The 12,665-nt window shown below is 40.3% G+C and overlaps 1 protein-coding gene across 1 annotated transcript in view; it reads right to left on the bottom strand.

Moving 5' to 3' along the window:
* Positions 1-12,665, bottom strand: part of USP54 (ubiquitin specific peptidase 54) — a 127,648-nt gene that overhangs the window by 47,174 nt on the left and 67,809 nt on the right. The window contains exons 4-8 of the mRNA XM_060177791.1: positions 4,262-4,396; positions 1,286-1,399; positions 1,064-1,146; positions 555-660; positions 296-442 (exon numbers count right to left, since the gene is read on the bottom strand). Of these exons, the coding sequence (XP_060033774.1) occupies positions 296-442; positions 555-660; positions 1,064-1,146; positions 1,286-1,399; positions 4,262-4,396 (585 nt within the window). The remainder of the gene's footprint in view (positions 1-295; positions 443-554; positions 661-1,063; positions 1,147-1,285; positions 1,400-4,261; positions 4,397-12,665) is intronic.

Genomic DNA, 12,665 nt, shown 5'->3' with positions numbered 1-12,665 from the left:
CGGCTCCCCACCTGCAGGGGAGTCGCTTCACGAGTGGTGAAGCAGGTCTGCAGGTGTCCATCTTTTTCTCCCCTTCTCTGTCTTCCCCTCCTCTATCCATTTCTCTGTCCTATCCAACAATGAATGACATCAACAACAACAATGGTAAACACAACAAGGCTACAACAACAAGGGCAACAAAAATGGGAAAATGGCCTCCAGGTACAGTGGATTCATGGTGCAGGCACTGAGCCCCAGCAATGACCCTGGAGGTAAAAAAAAGAACACTATTGTTAGAGATAAAGGTAACACTCACATCGCCCAACTTAAGACAGGTTCCTAGGCTGTGAATGACATCTTCTGCCAAGTCTGAATGGTCTGAGTCCCACACCAGTCCAATTGTGATAATCTGTGGAGCATTCATCAACACACGGCGAATCCGAATCCTCTCCCCACAATTACTCTGAAATACATATTTAAGGCTAGTTTGATTGTTTACAATTAGTTTTGACTCATTTCCAATGACCCCAGGGTTTCCCCTTCCTGCTTCAGACCCTACCTCTGACTTAACTCACCGGACAGTTTCGCAAATCCCCCATGGTACTGGCATTCTGCAGCAGCTCACCAAACATGCTCGGTGAGGGCTTTTCTCGTCTTTCCAGCATACATATAGCTTGATTGCTTTAAGATGGGGGGGGGGGGGGGGAGAAGGATGGTTTTGGTATCAAAAAGAGTTAATCAAATAAATCATTCTAGTACACTATATCTCACATGCTTTGACTTTCTTCCTCTGACCACCACTTCTTGTCCTGACCAGTCCTCAATATCCCACAAACACAATGAGTGTCTCTGCCCATCCCAAATTCCAAAGCTCATAAAACTCCCATTCCTCCTTCAATTTTGCTGGTCAAAACTGAGCCTAAGACAAGGGGAAGAACGAGAGGAAATAAGGAAAACAGGTTAGTTTTCAATTAAATGTACTACCAACTAATCAACAGGGATGTTAAGTCTAATGCCTTCGGTTAAAGCCCAGTATCTGAAGGAGTGACCAGGAGCACAAACAGGGAACCATATTAACACTCACCAAAGAGAAGTGGTAGAGATGTAGTGGACCATCTGGATGAAAGGCAGAGGATCAGAAGTGGCACCACAGCTAGTACATACACACTGGGCCCAGAAAGAATAAACAAAACCAAACATCCTCAATCACTCACTATTCTGCACTCATTTGACAGCCCACATCCCATCTTTAAAATCTTTTTAAAGAACAATTCTAAGAAGTGATAGTGATAGAAAGATAGTTCACCTGCTCAAACAGTGTCATTGCAAATTTCTGGTGGGAAATACAGTGTTGGGTAGTACATATATCCTCTTTGGTTTCATCAGCAATGTGGAAGTGAATTCTCATCAAGAGGTTTTCCTGACAGAGAAAAAATAAAAGTTGCATACAATTTAATGTTATTATCGTCATCATTTATGTCTTTACTTTTTTTTAATTTAATTTATTTATTTCCCCTTTTGTTGCCTTTGTTGTCTTTTTATTGTTGTTATAGTTATTATTGTTATTGATATCATCGTTGTTAGGACAGAGAGAAATGGAGAGAGGAGGGGAAGACAGAGAGGGTGAGAGAAAGATAGACACTTGCAGACCTGCTTCACCGCCTGTGAAGTGACTCTCCTGCAGGTGGGGAGCTATGGGCTCGAACCCGGATCCTTATGCCGGTCCTTGCACTTTGCGCCACGTGTGCTTAACCCGCTGCACCACCACCCAACTCCCATGTCTTTACTTTTTTTCCTTATTGAGAGGTTTAGTGGTTTACAGTCCACAGTAACCTATAGTAGCTTGTACATGTGTAACATTTCTCAGTTTTCCACATAACAATTCAACCTCCTCTAGATCCTCCACTATTATCATTTTCCAGGACCTGAACCCTTGCTCCTACCCAGAGTCTTTTACTTTGGTGCAATACATATGCCTTTATTTATCAGAGGACTACTTGATTCTAGTTTATAGTGGTACTGAGGATTGAGCCTGGGACCTTGGAACTCCAGATATGAGTCTTTTTTTTTTTTTGCCATCTTTCTCTTTCTATTTTTTCTTTTTTTCTTTTTTATTGGCTTTATTTATTGGATAAAGACAGCCAGAAATTGAGAGGGAAGGGGGAGACAGAGAGGCAGAGAGACACCTGCAGTCCTGCTTCACCATTCATGAAACTTTCTCCTTGCAGGTGGGGACCAGGAGCTCGAAGCTGGGTCTTTGTGCACTGTAACATGTGTTCTCAACCAGGTGTGCCACAACCTGGCCCCTCTTTCTATTTTATAATAGGACAAAGAGAGAGTGAGAGGTGAGAGGAAGAGAGAGAGAGAGACAGAAAAGGAGATAAAAACCAGCCAACTTGCTACACTGCTCTAGAAGTTTACTTCCTCCAGGTTGAACCTGGGTCCTTGCACATGGTAATGTGTTAGCTCAATGAGGTGCACCACTGCCTGGCCCCAATACATAAAACTTCTATGAACATTCACATGCAGGTTTTTATCTGAACAGAAGTTATCTTTTGTCTAGGATATACTCCATGAATGCAACAGTGAATAATATTACTTGTAAGTTTAGTTTCTTAAGGAATAGTCTAATTATTTTCCAAAGGGCCTATGCTACTTTACATTTCCACTGCAACATAATAAAACATAGTGAGTTCCTCTGATTTTTTTTTTTTTTGCCTCCAGGGTTATTGCTGGGGCTCAGTGCCTGCACCATGAATCCACTGCTCCTGGAAATTACTCCCTCCCCCTTGTTGCCCTTGTTGTTGTAGCCTCGTTGTGGTCATTATTGTTGTTGTTGATGTCGTTCGTTGTTTGATAGGACAGAGAGAAATCGAGAGAGGAGGGGAAGACAGAGATGGGAGAGAAAGACAGACACCTGCAGACCTGCTTCACCGCATGTGAAGCGACTCCCCTGCAGGTGGGGAGCCGGGGCTCAAACCGGGATCCTTCCGCCGGTCCTTGCGCTTCACGCCACGTGCGCTTAACCGTGCGCTACCACCCGACCCGACCCCCCATTCCTCTGATTTTGACCTCCATTTTACCTTGTTATGGAATGTATATCACTCATTGACTTTTTAAAAAAAAAAACAAAAAACAAAACAGAGTTGACTGAAGGCTGATGAATAGAATCCGCAGTTCAGAAAAGTTAATTTTCTACTAAAAATTAGTGTAAACACACAGTTACTTATCTAGTAAATCACAGCTATGCTTGGGAATCAATTATTCTCTATTATGTTTAGTAATACAGGAGTTCTTAACATGTTGTTCTTGGACCAATAGCATCAGTATCACCATCCTGGGTAATACTGGGAACTTGTCAGATGCAGATATCCCTGGGTCCACTCCAGAACAACTGAATCAGAAACTTAATGGGGGGGGGGGGCGCCGGGGGGCAGGTAGGTAGCACAATAATTATACAAAGAAGCTCTCATGCCTGAGCTTCCAAAGTTCCAGATTCAATCACCCATACCAGCTGATCTGTGCTCTGGTAAGGAAGGAAGGAAGGAAGGAAGGAAGGAAGGAAGGAAGGAAGGAAGGAAGGAAGGAAGGGAGGAATGAAGGAAAAGAAAGAGGGAGGAAGAAATAAATAAAAAGAGAGAAAGAAAGAAAGAGGGATGAAGAAAGAAAGAAAGAAAGAAAGAAAGTCTCAAGGGCAAGGTTGAGTTCAGCAATTATGCATTTTAATGAGCCCCATCTCCTCTAAAGGTGATAGTATCAGTTGTTCTATGCACAAAATACCTGAGTCTGAAGAAAAAAGAACAAACCTACTAAGCAATTAACATTTATTAGCAGAAACAACCTAGAACTTAAGATTATCTAGGCAAGGGAGTCTGGCAGTAGCACAGTGGGTTAAGTGCAGGTGGTGCAAAGCACAAGGACTGGAGTAAGGATCCCGGTTCAAGCCCCCGGCTCCCCACCTTCAGGGGAGTCACTTCACGGGTGTGAAACAGGTCTACAGGTGTCTATCTTTCTCTCCCCCTCTCTGTCTTCCCCTCCTCTCTCCTTTTCTCTGTATCCTATCCAACAACGACATCAATAACAACAATAATAACTACAACAATAAAAAAAAATGAACAGGTCAACAAAAGGGAATAAATAAATAAATACATATTTTTTAAAAAGAATATCTAGGCAAATTCCTAGTTCTAATTGTAGAAACCAAAGTCCAGAATAAAGTAGCTAGTCCCTGGAAACCCAGTCATCAGCAGTTCCACGCCATATCAAAGAGACCAGCACTTACAAAGCATTCTGCAGCATCATCCATAATTCCCAGCTGGAAACGCTGTTCATCCTGAAAAGTCTTTGCTAGAGCACTACGAAGAGTATCCGATGGAAGCACTTTTTCATTACTACACTGAAATTGGTTAAAGATTCCCTGTAGGGGAGAGGAAAGGGGAAAAAAATGCAATAATGCTGTTATTTAAATTGTTTATATATCCCAGACTGTTGCACTTGCATTTCCATGCTTATAGATATGGAACCAAATATTATTCCCATGAGTTGATATACTTGCAGTTAGCAATAAAGAAAAAAAAAAGTGCTAATATAATAAAGATCCTTGCTCCTACAAATGAGGGTGATGTCACTGAGGACACATTAGGACAGACTAGTGTGATAAATAAATGCAACGGTCTTACTTCCTCTAATATATTGTTCTCCGAGGTGCTCATGGTATCAAATTTACCCACTGTTCTGTTAATATAAAAGTACAAAGAATAGCATAATACCTACGTATAACACCCAAAATAAAAATTGTTCTTGGAAATGTCATGAGGCATTTTTATATAGAAAAATGTGTCATATTATATTTACTACCAATCCACAAAGCTGAATGCGTATTTAAGAACACCTACTCAGGGCTAGGTGGTAGCACATCTAGTAGAGAACACATGTTATCATGCTCATACATCTAGGTTCTAGTGTCTCTGTGTCTCTGGTCCTCACTGACAGGGAGGAAGCTTCACAAATGGTAAAGCAGTGCTGCAGGTATCTCTCCTGTCTTCTCTCTCTCTCTCTCTCTCATACATACATGGAGCAGTAGAGTCTTCACGCAAGCACCAAGCCCCAGCATTAAGTCTGGTGGATTTGTTGTGCAAGCATTGAGTAGGTTGGGAGATCTCTCTATTGTTAGATCACACAAGTCATTTTTATTTGTCTGTTTTTGTTTTTCCTTTCCATGGAGAAGGACTCAATGCCTGCACAACAAAATCCACCACTCTAGACAGCTGGTTTTTTTTTTTAAGTTTAATTTTTACTTTACTTGTTTATTATTTATTTTTATAGAAACAAAACCAAACAAATAAAAATGACCTATGTGACCTAACAATAGAGAGCTCTCCCAACTTAGAATGACTAATTCTTGTCCTTCATCTTAACTTACCTATTAGCAAGTCCATCATTCATTCCTTCCGTATTTTTATATAGATATTACCTCCTCGATATTGTATTCTCTGACATATCACCCTATTTAAAATTGCAAGCCGAGTCACCCTTCTCTAAACCTCCCAACCTTACCAGATATATTCTTCCGTGTGGTGCTTACTGCCATCTGTCATACCACATATAATATTTAAGATTTATTTATTTTATGACTAATATCTATAGTATAAATATGACAGAAATCTTTTTCCTCTGATTGCATTATAATTCTAATGTCCAGAAATAAGTTTCTCAAATCTGACCACATGATGATTTGCTGAAAGAAAGTCAAGTCAGATCAGCAAGTTTGGTGGTAACCATTATATCCCAATCTGCTGTTCTTTCTAATTATTAATACTAAGAAAAAATGAAGCCCTAGGTGGACTCTGAAAGTATGAGGTTTCAAGTGTGATTCACCGCATTACATGTATCAGAATGATGCTCTGGAGAAGCCAGACCTCCCACCTTCTGCACCCCATAACGATCCTGGGTCCATCCTCCCAGAGGGATAAAGAATAGGAAAGCTATGGGCTGAGGATACAGCAAAATGGTTATAGAAATAGACTTTCATGCCTGAGGCTCCAAGGTCCTAGGTTCAATCCCCAGCACCACCATCAGTCAGAGCTGAGCAGTGCTCCGGTCTCTCTTGCCTCTTTCTATATCTCTCATTAAAATAAATAAATAATAAAAATAATAATAATAAAGAAGGGGGCTGGGCCAGTGAAGCGACTCCGCTGCAGGTGGGGAGGAGCCAGGGGCTCAAAACGGGATCCTTACACTGGTCGTTGCGCTTGACGCCAAGTGTGCTTAACCCGCTGTGCTACTGCTGGACCCCCGTCTTGTTGTTTTTTTATTGCTATACAATTAAAAAAAATTTGTATCTTTATTTATTTACTGAATAGAGACAGCCAGAAATCAAGAGGGAAGAGAGGGAGAGAGACAGAGACACATCGGCAAAGCTTTCCCCCTGTAAATGGGGACCGGGGCCTCGAAATTGTGTCTCTGTGCATTGTAAAATGTGTGCTCAACCAGGTGCTCAACCAGTTGTGCCATCACCTAGCCAGGTTTTTTTTTCTTTTTTTAATATATATACAATTTTATTTTAACGAGAGAAATACAGAGAGAATGGTAGAGAGAGAGCGACAAAGACACTGACAGACACTGAAACCTGAGACCTCAGAGCCTCCAGCATGAAAGTCTTTTGCAGAACCATTATGCTATCTCTCCAGCCCTCATCTTGTTTTGAATGGACATCTCCTATGGAAATTTAGCATGACACCAGTACTAGCTGCATGTGTAAAAACACATTAGGGTTGGGGCCAGGTGGTGGTGCACCTGGTTAAGCATTCACATTACAGTGCACAAGGACCCAGGTTCAAGCCCCTAGTCTCCCCACCTGCAGGGGGAAAACTTCACAAATAGTGAAGCAGGGCTGCAGATACCTCTCTGTCTCTCTCCCTCTCTAACCCTTGCCCCTCTCAATTTCTGTCTCTATCCAATAATAAATAAATAAAAATACAACTAAAAAATAGGGTGGGGTTGATATAATGGTTATGCAAGAGAACCCAAAGTCTGAGGCTCCAAAGTCCCAGGTTCAATTACCCATACCACTATAAACTAGAGCTGAACAGTGCTCTGGTTAAAAATAATAATAATAGGGAGTCGGGCTGTAGCGCAGCGGGTTAAACGCAGGTGGCGCAAAGCACAAGGACCGGCATAAGGATCCCGGTTCGAACCCCGGCTCCCCACCTGCAGGGGAGTCGCTTCACAGGCGGTGAAGCAGGTCTACAGGTGTCTATCTTTCTCTCCCCTCTCTGTCTTCCCCTCCTCTCTCCATTTCTCTCTGTCCTATCCAACGACAACAACAATAATAACTACAACAATAAAACAACAAGGGCAACAAAAGGGAATAAATAAATAAAATAAATATTTAAAAAATACTAATAATAATAAACACATTAGGGTTGGGGAGCGAACATAATGGACCAAAGGTCCCAGATCTAGTTCCCAGAACTATCATAAGTCAGAGTTGAGCAGTGCTCTGATCAATAAATAAATAAATAAATAAATATCATAGAACACACAGCTTCCCATTTTCAAGGACCCTGGTTTAAGTCCCTAGCACCATATAGGAAACTATGCACATGACCAGGGGAAGTTTCACGAATGGTGGAGCAGTGTTGCAGTGTCTCTCCTCACCCCATCACTGTTTCTGAGATTGAAAAGGGGAGAATAAAAGGTCTGCTGAGAAAGGTAGAACTGTACAAGTGTTAAGTCCCAGTGCCCACCCACCCCTCAAAAAAATCACAGTCCTGCTACTTAGCATCTGTATGACCTTATTCAAATTACTTGACTTTTCCGTCTTTAGTTTTTACTTTTCAAAGAGAATTAAGGGGCAAAGAATGGTTCAGCAGGTAAAATTCATGCCTTACCATTTGTTAGGTCCTGAATTTGATGCCCTATCTCCACATAGGAGTACCATGAACAGCACACCAAGGGAAACCCACGGGTGACAAAGCAGTGTCTCTTCCTCTTCCTCTCCTTTGCCCCATCAATATCCTTCTCTCTTTAAAGTGAAAAATATAATAATGATGGTAATAATAATAAATTGGACAGGTGAGGTGGTCCAGTGTTATATATGAGAGAAAGAAAGAAAGAAAGAAAGAAAGAAAGAAAGAAAGAAAGAAAGAAATGGAGGGAGAGGGAGAGAGAGAAAAAAGTAAATAAATAAAGAGAGAGAGAGTCAGGTAGAAAGCTCAGCCTGTTAGAGCACCAACTTACATGTCTGAGGTCTCAGAGACCACAAATTCAATCCCAACACCAGCTTATGCCAGAGCTGAATAATGTACTGATCTCTTTGTCCCTTCTCTCTCATGCTCACTCATAATAAATAATAAATTTTAAAACTTTGTAAAGGGTCAATAATAGTATTTATATTTAGTTCCCTAAATATAAATACTATTCTCTAAATCCTTATTTGACTTAAACATTTATATATCTATATCTGTCTGTGTCTTAGATTAATGCATGGCAATATGATAACTGCTAGCTAAGTATTATCTATTATTAGCATTACATTTGGGAGTCATTTTAGGTTACTAAAATGATGTCTGTCACTGACCTATGCTGAAGAAGTCGGTCTTGAGTCAGAAATGCTTTTTACCTTGAGCTCTACTCTAGTCTTTGAGATCTGGGTAAGAAAAGTCAAACTCTTCTCTATTCTGTTGCTTTTATTCAAGAGAGGCAGACCTCCCATGACCTAGATAACAAGAGTTTCAGCACAGAAATGGAAAGACCTAAAGTCAGAGCTCTGCCTTCACCTACTGTGAAGTCAGAATAGCCTCAGGTCTTCATTTTGTTTATTTTCAATTTAAATACTGATTTCTTCTTTAATTTTTTATTATTAGGAAGAAGCAAGTATATCATAGATAAAGCAGCCAGCATCTTCCCAGCATGCATCTGTGTAGCACAAAGCCCCTCTGTTAGCAGAGCACACTAGCCTCTGTGTCTCCCTCTCACATGAGCTGAAGGCTGGAGAGGACCTCCTCCTCCTGTTCCCTTTTTCACCCTCCTCCCACCTTTCCCAAAGGGAGATCCTGTTCACATCAGAGAAAGCCAAGAACATTTCGTTCAACAGTAAGAACAGGTGGTAGCACCAATAAGGAACAAAAACTGGTATTCTTCCAGTTGCTGAATTATACAGCAGGGAGGAAGAAAGGGCAGGAAAAACCAAAACTCTGGAATCATTTTTTCCAGTGGAAGCCCTGATGGTTTCATTTCAATAAACAGAAAAAAAAAAAATCTACCTTTGAGGTTTCTCTCTACTCTTTATAGGATAAAAGCAAAGAGGCCTTCCTTTTAATTCTCAGGAAAAAGCAAATTATGCTTGCCTAATAACTACTTTCTTGGACGAAGTGCAAAAACAACAAGACTTTAATGACTAAAAGCAGGTGCTTCCTCACCCAACTTTCTTGGATCAAGTAGCAAATAATCTTACCCACATGAATACATAATTATTTGGATTAGGAAAATAATAATAATAAATAACATAGAAGTACTATAAAGACAAAAAGCCTTTGTCCTTTGGGCAACACAATGCAGCTGTTACTAAAGGGGACCCCCCCCCAAAAAAAAGACTTTTGTCTTTATGCAAAAGTACAGTTGCTTATTTCTCTTAGGATTTCCTAGCTTTGTATTCAAAAGAAGAAAAGAGTAGTAGAAAAGATAGAAGTCAAGGAAAATTGCAGTCACTAAATCCGATGCTTTGTAAGCCCCGAAGTGTATGGAAAGTACCCCAGAAAGCAGTCCGTTTTATCCCTGAGAAAATAAAGATACTATAATGCCCTCCATAAAGGCATGACATACTTCATACAATCCTACTTATTCAGTTCTGACAGTTTCTCATCTTGACTTGGGCTTCCCAAAGCTCTCATTATTTTGGCTTTATACAGTCACACCCCTTTTTCAACTTCTAGAAATCACAGAACCTATATGTGGTCAATCTACCCTATTTGCAAGCACAACTCTTTGAAAGGAAGAAAATGGACTTAGTTCCTGAGGATCATTGACTACTAGAAAATAGACCTTTCACCAGTTTTGCATATCAAAAGAATACTGAATGCTCTTTCAAGAGCATAAAAGATTCCCCATCCAAAAATGGGGAGAGGACGTGGACAGAATATTCACCACAGGGAGTCGGGCGGTAGCATGGAGGGTTAAGCGCAGGGGGCGCAAAGCGCAAAGACCAGCGTAAGAATCCCGGTTCGAGCCCCCAGCTCCCCACCTGCAAGGAAGTCACTTCACAGGTGGTGAAGCAAGTGTCTATCTTTCTCTCCTCCTCTCTGTCTTCCCCTCCTCTCTCCATTTCTCTCTGTCCTATCCAACAATGACGACATCAATAACAACAACAATAATAACTACAACAATAAAACAAGGGCAACAAAAGGGAATAAATAAATATTTTTAAAAAGAATATTCACCACAGAAGAGATCTGAAAGGTCAAGAAACATATGAAAAAAATACTCCAAGTCATTGATTGTCAGAGAAATACAAATAAAGACAACAATGAGATACCACTTCACTCCTGTGAGAATGTCATACATCAGAAAAGGTAACAGCAACAAATGCTGGAGAGGGTATGGGGACAAAGCAACCCTCCTGTACTGCTGGTGGGGATGTCAATTGGTCCAACCCCTGTGAAGAGCAGTCTGGAGAACTCTCACAAGGCTAGAAATGGACCTACCCTATAACCCTGCAATTCCTTTCCTGGGATATATCCTAAGGAACCTAACACACCCATCCAAAAAGATTTATGTATACCTATTCTCACAGCAGCACAATTTTTAATAGCCAAAACCTGGAAACAACCCAGTTGTCCAACAACAGATTAGTGGCAAGTTGAGCAAGTTGTGGTATATATACACAATGGAATAGTACTCAGCTATTTAAAAAAAAAATGGTGATTTCACTGTTTTCAGCCCATCTTGGATGGAGCTTGAAGAAATCATGTTAAGTGAAATAAGTCAGAAACAGAAGGATGAATATGGGATGATCTCATTCACAGGCAGAGTTGAAAAACAAGATCAGAAGTGAAAACTCCAAGAACCTGGACTGCAGTTGGTGTATTGCACCAAAGTAAAAGAAACTGGAGTGGGTGGGGAGGAGAAAACAAGTGCTGGAAAAGGATGACAGAGGATCTAGTAGGGGGGGGTACTGCTATGTGGGAAACTGAGAAATGTTATGCATGTACAAACTATTGTATTTACTGGCGACTATAAAACATTAATCCCCCAATAAAGGAAAAAAATGTTTAAAAAAAAGAGCATAAAAGATTATAAAATGTTTGCCATTTTGGACACCATCCTATGTAGAAATTTCAGATAAACATCGATAGACAATAGAGCACAATAAACTCCTAAGTACATGCCATCTATTTCCAATAATTACGGGGGGGGGGGCAGTCTCAATTCATTTATATCACTCACCCATTTGCACCACTCCCAGATTACAGTAAAGCAAATTCCAGATATAATCTGTACTTATTTCAAGATATTCCTCTAAAAAAGCAATACTTTTCTTGTATTATAACCAGAGTAACTCCTTAAAATGTTAATAATAAATCCTTAGTGGGAGTCGGGTATAGCCCAGCGGGTTAAGCACACGTGGCACAAAGCACAAGGACTGGACCCGTGAAAGGATCCCGGTTCCAGCCCCCGGCTCCCCACCTTCAGAGGGGAGTTGCTTCACAGCTGGTGAAGCAGGTCTGCAGATGTCTGTCTGTCTCTCCCCTTCTCTGTCTTCCCCTCCTCTCTCCATTTCTCTCTGTCCTATCTAACAATAACAACAGCAATAAAAACAACAACTATCACAACAATAAAAAAACAAGGACAACAAAGGAGAAATAAATAAATAAATATAAAAATAATTTTAAAATAGTAGTAATAATAATTCCTTAGTATCATCAAATATCCAGTCAGCTTAATAAAAATCAATTAGTCACACACATGGTAGAAAGCGCGCAGACAGGCATCAGGATCCCAGTTTGAGCTCCCAGCTCCCCACCTGCAGCAGGTATCCTTCACAGGCAGTGAAGCAGGTATCAGGAGTCTGTCTTTCTCTCCCCCTCTCTGTCTTCCCCTCCTCTCTTCATTTCTCTCTGTCCCACCCAACAACAATGACAATAAACAACAAGGGCAACAAAAAGGAAAAAATAAATAAAGTTTTTAAAAAATCAATTAGTCCAACTTTAGGGAAAGTAGAGAACATCTGGCTTGTTTTCCCTTTGGAATTCTTTAATCTTATCTCTGAAAATAGCTACCTTAAAGGCTTCCTGATTAGAAATGCACCTGCATCAGTTCCTTTAAATTAAATTCAGTTATCAATATCAACAATCCCCCATCAGTTTAGAACCTGATTTGGACTCAGTTCATAATACAGTTTTTGGACTTAAATGAGCTAAAAGACCATCATAAATTACTTAACAGTCATTCCTATTACATATACAATATATTCAGACATACACATAAGAAAGAAATCAAGAATTAAACATACTGGACAGGCAGACATACTGACAGAGAAATGTAAATTTCACTAGAGGATAGTATAATTTTCAGTGAGAAATCATAAATTAATATGTTAGGATTTTATAAACTACAAATTTTTGCAAAGACTAAAAACACAGTGTCTTATAGGTTACTAACAGTATTCGCATCAGATATTGAGAATC

This window comes from Erinaceus europaeus, chromosome 1 (genome assembly GCF_950295315.1).
Source record: "Erinaceus europaeus chromosome 1, mEriEur2.1, whole genome shotgun sequence".
NCBI classification, from domain to species: Eukaryota; Metazoa; Chordata; class Mammalia; order Eulipotyphla; family Erinaceidae; genus Erinaceus; species Erinaceus europaeus.
The sequence above is the reverse complement of the archived record's forward strand: the minus strand, read 5'-3'. Positions and strand labels throughout refer to the sequence as shown.